The sequence below is a fragment of the Aulonocara stuartgranti genome (assembly GCF_965226115.1).
Source record: "Aulonocara stuartgranti genome assembly, chromosome: 8".
NCBI classification, from domain to species: domain Eukaryota; kingdom Metazoa; phylum Chordata; class Actinopteri; order Cichliformes; family Cichlidae; genus Aulonocara; species Aulonocara stuartgranti.
This window is the reverse complement of record NC_138959.1, coordinates 30,215,504-30,230,123: the sequence shown is the minus strand read 5'-3', so window position 1 is coordinate 30,230,123 and position 14,620 is coordinate 30,215,504. Positions and strand designations below refer to the sequence as shown.

Genomic DNA, 14,620 nt, shown 5'->3' with positions numbered 1-14,620 from the left:
AGACAGGTAGTTCATGATTTATACAGTAATATTGGATGATGTTATTTGTGTAAGGCTCATTGAGAATCAGGCAGAAACCAAATCTGAACAAGTACGCCACCGTCTCCAACACAAACAGGAACAACATCTCCTAAAGGCCTTTTCCTTCTCACAATCAAACAAGTATGTGATAGTTGCTATTTTTAGATCGTTCTCCCATTCTGTCTCCTCTGCTCTCACCCTCATCCCCTCTTTCCTGTCCTATCATGTTAGTCAATAATGTCCCCTACACAGGGACTGGACTGTGCTCCATACTCCCATTCCTGCCACTCCTACTGTGCCAAAGCCTGAAAACATTGGTGCAGCTGAAGCAATGTTACACACGATCCAGCCTGTAAAATGAGCAGGGAACACTGAGGCTCACATGTCCATATATGGACCTGGACCGACCTGAGTGAGAAGAATGGGTTCACTTGATGAATTTACATGCAAAACAGAGCCGAGAGGCTCCCAGGCTCAGACTTTTATTTTACAGTGCTGCAGGCCTGGTTAAAGCAAAACTTTCAGAATAAGGTCTGACTGATGCTGTAATCAGAGATGGGCAGTAACGCGTTACTTGTGACGCATTACTGTAATCTGATTACTTTTTTCGAGTAACGAGTAAAGTAAGGGATTACTATTGCAAAAACGGTAATTAGATTACCGGTACTTTCCCGTAGGAACGCTGCGTTACTGCGTTACTAAAACCCTGATTTTTTGCAAGAATGTCTCATGACAGTGACGTAAGCGAGTGCGCCGTTAGTGACAACAGCTGTGTGCAGATCAACAATGGATCATATATTGAGTGTGGAGAGAGTATGAGCGTGCAGCGTTTAAAGCGTGGAAGTACTGACCTTACTTTGAGTTTGATTCCATAAAAAGTGACAAAAACATTAGTGTCCGTTGTGCGTGGGAAGAAAACTTCTTTTTACAGCGGAAAAAAAACCCCTAAACTTCCAAGCAAGCACGAGTGTGCAACGATGTAATGGGAAACTCACAAAGAAGCTCGCGGATTCTTCAACTGACCGCGGCACACCTGCACCAGGGTAAACCTCCGCCTACCGTAGTCCTGCTTTACAGGTGAAAATAGAGCAACAGGACCGCTGAGTCTTTGACTTTATTTATTTTCTGCTGTGTTTTACTTGCATCTATTTGAAAGAGTGAGTGTAAACACAAAAAATATTTTATTTTATGTGCTGGAATGTGCAGAAAATAGGTTTAAATGTTAAACTAATTTATTCAACTCAGAGAATGTTGCATATAATTAAATTTTTGCTTGATGCATAAAGTTAAAAGATTAAAACTGATAAAACAAGTTAAAAAAAAGAGACTTTTCCATTTGATTACATTTTGTATGATGGATTATGCAGAAAAAGTAGAATTGGGCTGAAAGATCTATCACTTTATCACCTCTTCAGGTTGTAAATCGTGTTTTTAAAAAGTAACTAAGTAACTAAGTAATTAATTACTTTTGAAAATAAGTAATCAGTAAAGTAACGGGATTACTTTTGGGGGGAAGTAATCAGTAATTAGTTACTGATTACTTTTTTCAAGTAACTTGACCAACACTGGCTGTAATCCACGTAGTAGGATGGTAGATGTAAACATGCCTGACTGAAATGTTGAGTATGGCAGAAACAGGTGTTTCAAATTGTAAACGCAGAGGGAAGTAGAGCTGAAACGTTCAGGTTGAGGATGAGCAAAATGTGTTCTGACAGATTGTTTGTGCGATGTTCTTTCCACAGGTCAGGAGGAGCAGACGTACGGCGCTGTGGTATTAAATCTGCTAAAGTCAGGGATTTAGATGGTAAATGGCCTGGCCTGTATTTGTATAGCGCTTTTCTAGTCCCTAAGGACCCCAAAGCGCTTTACACAACCTGTCATCCACCCATGCACACACACATTCACACACTGGTGATGGCAGCTACAATGTAGCCACAGCCACCCTGGGGCGCACTGACAGAGGCGAGGCTGCCGGACACTGGCGCCACCGGGCCCTCTGACCACCACCAGTAGGCAACGGGTGAAGCGTCTTGCCCAAGGACACAACGACCGAGACTGTCCAAGCCGGGGGCTCGAACCAGCAACCTTCCGATTACAAGGCGAACTCCCAACTCTTGAGCCACGATCGCCCGATGATCCAAGCATCTTATTGTATGCATGGACTTCCATTAAAAAGCTATGTTAAATACATCATTGCACAGAGACCAACTGACTTCATTCTGAAAACCGTTCGACTTTGAGGATGCTCATTTTATTACCAGAAAAGCTAAAAACAGCAAACAGGACACTGAGACAGGAGCAGGAGACCTGAGCCCAACACATTTCATTCATGTTTGTCTACTCGCTCCTGGATTTATGAATATCAAAGGCATTTTAAATAACACAGCCTAAAGTAATATAATTCCATTTTATTCAACCAGATTATCTGTCCCTGCGTGTGCTTCCGTCTTTGGTTAGAGCACCAGGTGAGCACTGTCAAGAGGTCCAGGTGAGTGAACCTGATTAACAGAGCACTGACCAATAGTTATCAGCTACAGCTACCTGTGGCATCACACCTGGGAGTCACAACAGCCACAGTCCTAATTCTGAACATAACCACAGTCCAGGTGGTGTAGTTATGAAAAGACCTCTCCTTAGAGTTGTTATAAAATGGAAAGTATCCACAGCCACAGATGTGCTCAAACATACCGTAAAGTTTGTTCTAAAGTTAGACAGTTTGTAGTTTTGAAGCCTGGCCTTTTACATTTACATTAAAGGGCTGCAGTTTTTAGCACATTAGGCACAGACACACACGCCCTTTAAACACCTGGAGAGCTACTTTGTGTTAATATCATAATAAAACCCACAGTGGTGCTTCTTGATTTAGTTTACAGACTAGAACCTTTAGACTGGAGTTTAAATGGAGCTAGAGATCGTGGTCATGGTAAAACCTCCACGTGCAGCATTTCAGATTCATTTGTCTTTCCCATGATTAGCTTTGAATCTTCAGGACTAAATACGAGCGCTTTATTCATCAGAGGAACTGATCTGAATGACAGAAGTGGGAGAAATAGAAAAAGGAATGAGGTGTGACGCAGGGTGAAGTGCGGGTGGCTGGAGGAGCTAGGGAGGTGGAGGAATGGGGCCGTGACTGGTTCCACATCAGGAGGAGTGGAGGTTAGAATGGAGAGTTGGGGATGCCTGTGCAATGAATCAGCTGTTTAAATATGATCCCTGCTCTTCATCGTAACACACCCATTCACTCCCTCAAGAAGAGGAGGTAGGGATGCACACCTCCTCTTCGTGACATGCTATTTATCATTCCACCCTCCTTACAGTGCTGGAATGAAGCCCCTCGGGCCAACCTGCTGCACTGGGCCCACAGTCTTTATTGCTGGTGTTGTAGCAGATTTAGACTTAAAGTGCAGGGTTAGAAAAACCAGCAGGCACTGTCCTGGTTATCATATACTGCCACTAGCTGGCTTCAGGTCAACGAGCCACATGTGTTCAGGTATAAACTAAACATCATCACACTGAACTTTATAAAACAGTCTGTCCTTAAAGGTGTTCATGGTTCTGCTCAGTGCACAGATGAGTGCGATGTTCAACAATGGAAACAAGCTTCTCACTCAGCACCACGACCTGAACATGATGTCTGACTGAGCTTTTAAAACCTGCAAAAATTAAACTTCACACAAGAACCGGCTAGTAGCAAGGCAAAGTAATCAGTAATCAGTGGGTGCACATTTTCTTAGCTACTGATTGGCTGTCGAGTTATTTTTTGTAGGTCAGTGGAGCTGATGGTGTGTTTAAGTGTGACAGCATGGACATCTGCAGCAACAAGATAATAAAAGCTAAAGCTGCGTCCACACAGCACATCACTGTGTTGCTGTCAGTAGCAGATATTCCTAAACCTCTATTCTCACTGGCTGCCTCAAGTTTGAGAAAAGTTTAAAGTCAACAGAGTTTTGCTACCTGTGGTTACTTTAAGTTAAAATAGACAAATGTGACTGATGATTAAAGCTGAAGGAAGCCCCGGGAGAGCGCAGAGCAGAGCTGGAGTGATGAGAGGAACTTGTAGAAAGACTTTGTTGAAGGAGCACCCAGAGTGATGTGAAACGTAACAAGTGTGATGTGGACTAAGAAAAACATGCTGTGTACTTTTGGTGTGGAGCTGTGAGCTGTGCTGATGTTTCCTGTGGTCAGCTGCATCCGAAACCTGATGGGGTTTAAAGATACGAGCCAGGAAACCAAAACAATGCAAGACGCAAGGTGATCATTTTCACTGCGTGTAAACTCTTTAAACTTATCAGTGCACCTTGCATTTCAGCGCTCTCACACGCTACTGTGGTGTAGAGTATCACATTCCAGGCCAGATCCTCACTGAGTGCAGTAAGCTCTCGTCTGGCAGCGTATGGCCTCAGCTGTCAAGGAACTGAACACAGATGTAAGAGAGTAAATCTCAGGCTTGCTGGACAAGCAGCTCAATGAGCCCAACGCACACAGGCTGACACAAACACACACCGGAGGAGGAGAGCTGCTGCTCATGCTAACAGGGAGGCAGGTGCTTCACGTGCTGACAGAACGCCCTCTGGTTAGTTTCCACCTACACATTGTATCGTAGCTCATCACACGTGCCAGCAGCATGGGGTGGCATTACTTTCGATTGGCTGTAATATAATGTAATATGACTGAGGTCATAAAACCCAAGAAAGACACAATCTTGCTATCCTCCGTGATTATTAGTCTTCCAGGGTGCATTTACATATATATTAAACTATACATGACACCTGAAGTCAATGGCAGCCTTCACTCATGGTGAAATCATCACTTATATCAATCTCAGCTTGTGAGGGAGGCCTAGCAGGGACAGCATCAGACTACAGCACAGATTCAGCCCCCTGTACTTCACTACAAAGCCCTCGTGCTGTTTCCTCACTGTGTGAGCCGGCCCCTGGAACAGCAACTGTGCTTTTATTACCAGCAGAGCACCAGGCCAGGGCCTTTCCTCAGGGTACCAGCAGCACAAGTGTGAGTGAAAAGTGGGAAATACCTGAGACACATCAGAAAGCTGTGTGTTTCTAGGCTGCAAATACGCTCAGAGCCTCGGGGTTAGACCGCTACGTCCTGATTTTGTAATAACATTTCAACACAGCACGTGAAGCAATCCAAGCTGTGAAAATATATTCTTAGCACTACAGATGCAGTAAAGCCATTTAAATGAATACTAATGCTGTTAGTATGCTGTGTACTGCTTATGCCGCATGGCTGTTAGCTTGCACTGGACCGCACGTGTGAAATGAGATGTTGCTTTTGTGTATATTGTTTTGAACAGCAGCATTGTGTAAAGCTCATGGTGATGCTTAAATGTGGTGCATGTTCCACGTGTCACCTTGATGCTGGTAACCCACAGAAATCACGTCAGCACATATTTCTGCACAGCCATCAGTATGTAGACTTTTACATGCTGTTATGCTGCGATATAGGATGAGCTATAGCGGATCTAACTGGAAGGTCGGTGGTTTGATTCCTGGGATGCCAGACTATCTCCTAACCCCAAGTTGCTCTCCGATGCATCTCTCAGTGTGTGACAGTGATGTTAGATGTGCCTGTGTGAATGAGGCAAGTTGTGTAAAGCGTTTTGGGTGCCCAGGCAGAACCAGTCCATAAAAGGCTAGTTTTCCTGTGAACGCTGGAAGCCTGATACACTGCAGCGTTTGCAGCTGAGATTCAATATCCTAAATTTTCCCCAAATTATTTACAAGTAGTGGAAACAATGTTGCACATTTGATGTTTAAAAATATGCACATGAGTGATTGTTCTCTATGTGTCCATTGGTGGTTCCATGCACTTCTACTTTAAGTTTAGTTGCTGCCCCGCCCCACCCTCCATACACAATAAAGAACGGTTTAGAATATGTCCGATCACCTCCAGCATGACGGGGCCCTCAGCTCCTATGATCTTTGATCTGCATGATAGACAGCACCTTCATCCAAACACTGAGTGAACATGAACAGTGCTGGTATTCCACCAGGAGACCTGAAGGATCGTCGGGGGATCACTCTTCACACGAGGGCCCAAAACATTATTCAGACACTTTTTTTCCTCTAATTTGTCACACATCTGTTTGCCCTCTGTGTTCAGACTGAACGAAGACGTTGACAGTGTTAATGTTTCCAAGTATCAGTGTGTGTCCCATGCTGGGGTGTTGGCCAAGTGTTTACTGTCTGACTTTTAAAAAGAATCTGCCCTGAAAGGGCAACAGAGGAGCAGAGAAAACTGAAAACAGAACAACACATTGTGGCTTTGCTTTTTTAATGAAGATGAATCTGATCTTATGTCATAGTTGGCAACTGTAACCAAAGCCAGTGTTTTGAGTTAGCGAGGGAGCCGGTGATTGGCATTTCAGGGGGAGTTTCTCTCGCCACAGGGGCAGGGCGCTTGGCTAACGTTAGCAAAATCCCAACCTCTGATATTCCAAACAGACTGTTTTGGAAGCTTTCAGCCCTCAACTTCAGCAATTTATCGGGGACTAATTAAAATGTAGATTTACGATGTTCTCAGATTGAGAAACAGTTCAGTCATTGAATTCCTTCATATGTGATGAAAAGATAAGTTTGTTTTTCACTCAGAGTCCTGCCCTGCTCATCTGCTGATTGCTAAAAAAAGTCTTATACTCGTAGACCGAGGCACAGACGCCAGCAGCATTGTGTAAGTCCTTTAGCACAGAGTTCAAGTCCGACCGTGTGCAGTCAGGCAGTCTGCAGCGCCTAAGATGGAGCCCTCATTTGACTGAGGGAAACAGAGAGAGTGAGGTGGGTCCAAGCCACGATGTCTGAGTCAAGGGTGGAAACTCTGAATGTTCTCGCGCCACTGTGCAAAAAAGCTGCAAGCTATTACACATCACAGTGCAGCCTCTCAAGCTAAAAAAAGAAACAGGGCTCTCCTCAGCTCCCCTCAAAGAAAAAAACGTGCTCCTTCTTAAAAGAAACATCTGCCCCCAATCCTCTGCTTTAAACTGGACCTGACGCATGCTCGTGGTATTTTCCATCTTTTTAGAAATAGTGAGGAAAGAGTGAAATGACTTTCTGAACCGATTTCGTCTGACTTGAGCTGCCAGTAGGCGAAGGCTCTTTGTCCTACATACAGCATGCTATGGAAGAGATACCTGGAGGCCACCTGTACTGCAAACTGAAGCTGCATATTCATTTTAACTGCTGTAGTTTTGGTGTTGAGAAGGTGGAGCTGCAGAGACACACACACACACACACACACACAGACACACAGACACACAGACACACACACACACAGACACACACACACACACACACAGACACACAGACACACACACACACACACACACACACACACACACACAGCCATGATCTCTGCTTCCCTGTGTCGTCTAATAACTTAATGCCAGTAGAAAGGGCATTAATGATAAGACCTGGGGTGAACTCAGGAAATGTATCATAAATTGGAGAAAGAGAGGAAGCTGTGTTTTCTGATAAATTGTTACCATCGCTCTAGCTTTGTTCTGTTGGCTCATACTTTAATTATTAAGTGTGATTTGGAGTCATTTGGTTCATGATTTACAAACTCTTGTTTGCTGTTCATCCTCCTCAGTCTAATGCTGTCATTGGTTGATCGCTTCACTCTAATGCAGTTCCACAAGCATTTGGCTCCTTTTGCAAAGCCTGGTAATAATTACATAATAATTACAGTTCTCTGCTTTTATTTCCATGCAGAAACACAACGTTTCTGTTAAAAGATCATTTTTTTGTTTTTCAGGAAATTAAAAGTCTGTGGATGATCAGGGTGGTGTTTGAAATGCAATACGAGGGCGCGTCTATACAACAAAAACACTATCTTTGCATTTTTTTTGTCCATCTTAAGTGATTATTCTGAGCAACATTGCAAAGTCAGAGTAATTCAAAGGTCAGACTTTCTTTCTTATCATCTGTCCAGAGAAAAGTCTTACTGGTGTGTCTGAGAGTGAAAGCAGCTTCCAGTAAGAACCACTCCCTGAAGCCCTCAGCATCCCAGCAACATCTTCACCAGACTAAACCACCTTTGTAGGAGTTTTCAGTGATATGGCTCACAAACCAAAACCCTGCTCGGTTATTCGGTTCATCCATGAACCACACCCATCTCTCAGGGTTTCACTCCCACATCAGACTGACTAACACATACTGAAACACAAACACTCTCCCACCTGATAAATCATGACTTTGAAGTTGCGTCTCTTGAGCAGCTCCGCCTCGTTGTTCTCCAGCTTCTTGATCTGGCCTCCTTGCTTCTCCAGCGTGGCTCGCACTGTCTTGACATTGACGCTCACCTTGCGCACCTTTTCCATCATCTTGTTGACACTGTTGGATGTGGTGCTGTGGCTCTTGGTGAGTTTTGTGAGCTCGCCTTGGATGCTGGTCACCGTACGCTCCATCTCCTGCTGCCTGGCCTCCAGCCCGCTCTGGGTCTGCTGGATCTGGTCCACTGCCCCGATGATCTTGTCAAGCAGTGAGAGCACCATGACCCCGTTAACCTGTGGATCAGCTTTAACGCCATCATCTTTGTCCTCGGCGGCGTCCCCTTCTGTGCCCATTGTGGACAGTTCTTTCTTGGCTGCGGCAAGGGCGTTGTCTTCATCATCTGAAGGTGGAAGGTTAACCTCATCATCAGAGATCTCAGTGAGAGTTTGAGGCTCCAGCTGGGCACTTCCAAACTCCAGTGCTTCCATGGCTGCCATGTTGGTAGATTTTATAAAGTGTAATCAACCTTTTTCACCACAGTTTCTTCTGGATTACTTTCTCACTCCTTATCTTCCCACCTGCGTCTTCCTCTGCTCTGCTCTGCAGCCTCTTCTTTTTTACTTCCTATTTACAAACTCTCTAATCCCTCTCCAGCACACATACATAGAGCCTGTCTTTCTCGGCTATCTGTCCGTTCTGTCTGAAGCTCCTGGAGTCGGGCCAGTGATCAGGGGAAGCCGAGCGATGCTGGATGTGACCACATGAGCGTTAGGATGTAAATGTCTCACCAGGCAGAGAGATCCTCCAGTCAAGCTACAGCCGGCAGCGCTTTTTTTTTCCAACCCACCCTCCCTTTTTTCCACTGGGCTCTCCTCCTCTCCTCACACCCCTCCTTTATCTCCTCCCTAAATTTACAAATTTCAGTATGACTCCACCTAAGTCCAGCCCCTCATGACTCGATGGCACACCCACATGGCCTAGCCTTGTCCCATCAGCATGGCTGAAATAGTTAGCAGAGCTGCACTGATCTGCTCGTATACAAGCTGAGGCACAGCCGAAGGAGGAATGCCAAGCTGGAGCTATTCTTGTTTCCATTCCTGTCTCCCTGCTCTCCACAACATGGAAAGCAGCAGTGGATGAAAAACACAAAGAATAGAAAGCAGCTTGTAAAAGCTAACAGCTTACAGTTCTAAAGTCTAACATTTAATACTATTAGGGTAAGTTGTCCCAAGATTTTCAACCACAGCTTGAATCTTAGCGATCAGGCCCTTTTGGGTTCAGTTAAGATTGAGGCCTTGTTTAGACCGCAGCACAAGTTCAGACCAACTATTTTTTAGACTGAGGCTTAAGTCAGCGCCAGCTGGCTGTGTTGGCTCCAAAGACATTTCTTTCTACACGTGACGCTGATAAAGTATAAACTTCTTTCCACAGAAAAGAAAACTACCATGAGGTGCTGTGGAGGAAATTTATGATGTCTTTCCTAACCAAGAAGTGACATATCATATGCCATAAAAGTGACATATCAAACATGTCTCAAGGAAATTTTCTGAAAGTCAGGTTACCATCTGGTAAATCTTCCTCATTTCAAGCACTGTCGTGTAATTTGTGACAGGAAGTAATGCTGCATCTGCAACTGGGTCAGATCAGCAGGATTATTCACATCATGAACCAACATCCACCTATGCACCTAGGAGCAATTTAAAAGGAGGGGGGAACAATACTAAAGAGGACGTACTATAAAGCACATTACAGGTGCAGCTGTTGGTTACAAAGGGCACGGGACATCATGATTACTTACCTGCATCCATCATCACTGACTGCTCCCACCTAAGGCCTCAGACGAGTCTGATTCCTCCTGGGTCGTTGTGCTACTTCCTCAGTGTAACCCAGTGATGTCCTTGTGTTCTCCTAGTGCTAACGTCAGCCTCTCTCTGTGTATAGATTCCCTGGACCTTGGCCTGTTTTCCTTCCCCGTGGACCCTGAGTGGATAAGCGTAAGAGTGAGTTTGGACTGGATTATTGTGTGAGTCAGCGTGTGAAGAGGAGTTTGGACCTTCCCCTGGCTGCCCTGGACCCAGCTTCGTCCCCCCAGCACTGTATGTATTAATAGACCTCTCTGCATTGAATCATATCTGTTATTAACCTCTGTCTCTCTTCCACAGCATGTCTTTATCCTGTCTTCCTTCTCTCACCCCAACCGGTCGCAGCAGATGGCCCCGCCCCTCCCTGAGCCTGGTTCTGCCGGAGGTTTCTTCCTGTTAAAAGGGAGTTTTTCCTTCCCACTGTCGCCAAAGTGCTTGCTCATAGGGGGTCATATGATTGTTGGGTTTTTCTCTGTATCTATGAAGCGCCTTGAGGCGACTTTTGTTGTGATTTGGCGCTATATAAATAAAATTGAATTGAATTGAATTGAATTGTATATATGTATATATCTCACCTGGTGACACCTGTGTAAATAAATTCATTCAGAGTCCTGTGTTTGATTCATGCACTCGTAATCGTGACAGTTATGCAGATGGGAACTGATAAGAATTTAGTGATTATAAATTCATTATCAATATCACTTATCGATTCGATTCCCTATCGATTCTCATTGGCTCCAGTTTGAGGGTCACCATCACCTCTCAGTGGCATATCAAAGACATTACATCCATGCACATTAACTACATGCTGTGTGATCGAACATTCGTGCATGTTGGAGGTGTTCCCCGCTTTGTTGTGATCGGTGATGACAGGGGATTTCTTTATTAAATTATTATTATTATTTTGTTAAAAAAGTGAATGCACATATTGCACAGAACACTTGTCTTAAAAGTAATGCAGTACGTTACTTCATTACACCCAGGATAAAGACATTCGTGTACTACTCGTTACTTTCATGTTACTCTGTAAGATCTGAACACTGTCACATAGTTACCACTGAACAATATAAACCTACAGGCTACAGTCACACACACCAACACAATCCATCCTGATGACCTCACACGTGATCTTTCTCTGTGTGTTGGTATGAGCACAAAGCAAAGATGAAAACCAGCACAAAGAGACTCATAACGGTTGTCACGGTGATTCTACTGTAGAAACGCCTCTGTCAGTGCGCCCCAGGGTGGCTGTGGCTACAATGTAGCTTACCATCACCAGTGTGTGAATGGGTGGATGACAGGTTATGTAAAGCGCTTTGGGGTCCTTAGGGACTAGAAAAGCGCTATATAAATACAGGCCATTTACCAAACATGAACAGGTAGAAGCTGCAGCTGCAGCCTGACTGCTGTTCAGCAGCAGCTCAGGTTATCACGGTGCTGGGTCAGCACTTCCTCAGCTTCAGCATCACTCTGCGTTCTTCGCTATTAGAGTTAGCATGCTGTTTGTGCAGGTGCTTGCTAAGAGCCAAAGTTGTGTTAACAGTATGATGCAGCTGTTTCTGTCCTGCAGCAGTCTCCACTTTACAATCGCGCTCTCGTCCTTTCTCCTACAATAATAAAAGTCTCGTCCATGTGCTCTAAACTGCGCTACTATTTCCTCCTCTGACACACGAGCTGAAATCAGCTGATTGTAGCGGGAGAACAGATAGGCAGGCATTTCTTCTTCACTCACCTGTGTTTGTACACCACTCTACATCTAATCATTATTAATCTCTGGTTCTCTTCCTGTCTTCCTCCCCAACTGGTCACTGTAGATGGGCCTGGTTCTCCAGGAGATTTCTTCCTGTTCAAAGGGAGTTTTTCCTTCCCCCTGTTGCCAAGTGATACTCACAGAGGCTCATCTGATTGTTCTCTGTATGATTGTAGGGTCTTCACCTTACAATATGAAGTGCTTTGAGCTAACTGTTGTTTTGATTTGGGACTCTAAAGTAGCAGAAACAGCTTCAGCAGGTATGCTCCAAGTCTTACTTCATTTTCATGTTCACATACTGCAGGATGACTCGTCTCCAGGATCACCATGTCCTTACTGATGGAGCTCCAGTCAGCCATGACCTGCTGGAGAGCTGTCTCCTTATGGGGTACTGTCTCTGTAGATGATGTCTTTGTGCTTTTTTCTCGGAGCCATGGAGTGATCAGCTGATCAGCTTTGTTCTCCAGTTCCTGCCCCACGGCATGCAAGCATGGAATAGGATTTTAACATGCTCACCTGCCATGTGAAAACTACCCCAGCAGTGCACTCAACCCAGAAACTGCTACAGACACACAGTGGAGTGTTTACATACAAACACTTATTTAATTAAACTCCTTCTTTACTGTATTTTATTTTTGTTTTTGTCATCTGACCTGTTTAGCTCTCTGATGTTGTATCTTAATGAGTTGGTAAATGTTTTCATGCTTTAACTGTTGTGCCACAATAATTTCCCAGATTCTGGGATAAATAAATTATTTCTCATCTCTTCTAATCTAATCTTAGCAACAAAACTTTGCAAATGTACATATCTATGACTGAGTCAGTGTAAAGAACAGACAGTTTACTGAAGCACTGACTTTGAGTGTTAAGGTTAATGATGACAGGATACCTCTGCCCTCTACGCCATGACAGCCATCCCAAAGGTAAAAGCTGTTTACTTAAATAAGTTGGGCTGCTTCATAATAACAGGCCCCAGTAGCTCCAGTGCCGCCTGTAGCGCAGGCCCCAGTAGCTCCAGTGCCGCCTGTAGCGCAGGCCCCAGTAGCTCCAGTAGCCCAGTCCCCGATAGCAGCACGGTCCGCTGGTCAGCTTAACATTCAGCCAGGGGTCCCAAATCTCCCTGGCTCTGCATCAGCTCCTGCTGGGAGCTCGGATGAGCTCATCCAGGACTCCGCGGCTCCCACGCCGCCATCTACCTCATCAGCTGGGGGGCCCGAGGAGCCCGTTCAGCCTCCCGTCTCCGCTGGAGGGTCCGAGGGGCCCATTCAGCCTCCCGTCTCCGCTAGAGGGCCCGAGGAGCCCGTCCAGCAACCTTCCTCGTTGGCTGGGGGTTCAGGAGAACCGCACCAGCCTCATGCCACGTCTGCTGGGGGGCCCGAGCCGCCTGTCCAGCACCATACCACATCAGCTGGAGGGCCCGAGGAGCCCATCCAGCCACCTTCTGCTTCTGCTCCTCCTGGTCCAGCTCCAGCCCGTGCTTCATCAGCCGCAGCTCCAGCCCGTGCTTCGTCAGCCGCAGCTCCAGCCCGTGCTTCGTCTGGCGCAGCTCCAGCCTCCGAGTCTTCGTCTGGCGCGGCTCCAGCCTCCGAGTCTTCGTCTGGCGCGACCCCAGCCTCCGAGTCTTCGTCTGGCGCAGCCCAGCCTCCGAGTCTTCGTCTGGCGCGACCCCAGCCTCCGAGTCTTCGTCTGGCGCGGCTCCAGCCTCCGAGTCTTCGTCTGGCGCGACCCCAGCCTCCGAGTCTTCGTCTGGCCCGGCCCAGCCTCCGAGTCTTCATCCTCGTCTGGCCCAGCCTCAGCTTGTGCTTCGCCTGGTCCAGCTTCATCCGAGTCGTTATCCTCGCCGGGTCCGGCCCCAGCCTCTGCAGCGACGCCTGGTCCGGCCCCCGCATCGCCACCGTCTGGTCCTGCCTCGTCTGGTCCTGTGCCCACCAGGCCATTGCCAGCACGCCTGAGACTGGAGAGCCGCCGCTGCCTTCGGCGCGGTCGGCCCCCTGAACTGCTCCGTCGTCTCCTTCGCCGCCGCCGCTGCCTTCCGCACGGCAGGCCTCCGGACCAGCTCTGTCACCTGTGCCACCCGCCTGGTCGGCCCCCCGACCGTGTGACCCGTGAACTCTTGTGCCTGTGGGCTCTGGGTCGGCCCCCTGAACTTTATTTGGACTATGGTCATGTGCTCCTGTGTTTTCTGTTGTTTGTTTTGTTTCCCGTTCTGGTCCCTCCGTCCTGGTCCCCCGCCTCCCGCCCTGGGTGGGTTGTTTTCTGTTTTTGTTTTGTTTCTCGGGTTTGGGCTGTCGGGAGCCAGCCCTTTAGGGGGGGGTGATGTCATGGTCCTGGGCCATGTGGGCCCAGTATTCTTAGTTCCTTGTATTTTTGTATTTCGTTCCTTATTTAGGCCATGTTTTCTGAGTTGCCCTGTTGTGTTGTTCCCTAAGTGTTTTCCCTTCATGGCTTTTACCCCCTGTGTGCCCCTCTGTGTATCTGTGAGCCCTCGTCTCTCCTTATGTTTTATTCCATGTTTCCCCTGCCCATTATGTCTAAGTTCTCCCCGTGCTCTCTCCCCCCTGTGTGCCCTCTATGTATTTATGAGCCCTCGTCTCCCTTTGTGGTTGTTTCATGTTTCCCCAGCCCGTTATGTCTGTGTTTTCCCCGTGCTCTCTCTCCTCCTGTCTGAACCTCTGTGCCTGTACATGTCATGTTCAGTTCACCCCGCCCTGTCTCGTTATGATTATCAGTGTCACCTGTGTTCCCCGTGTGTGCCCACT

General features: G+C 46.6%; 1 protein-coding gene across 1 annotated transcript in view; it reads right to left on the bottom strand.

The window, feature by feature from the left end:
• LOC309713603 (caveolae-associated protein 1-like) overlaps window positions 1–9,091 on the bottom strand; it is a 34,673-nt gene extending 25,582 nt beyond the window's left edge. Inside the window, exon 1 of the mRNA XM_082545380.1 lies at window positions 8,216–9,091. Coding sequence (XP_082401506.1) covers window positions 8,216–8,746 — 531 coding nt within the window. The 5' untranslated portion in view covers window positions 8,747–9,091. The remainder of the gene's footprint in view (window positions 1–8,215) is intronic.
• Between the last annotated feature and the right edge of the window lie 5,529 nt (window positions 9,092–14,620).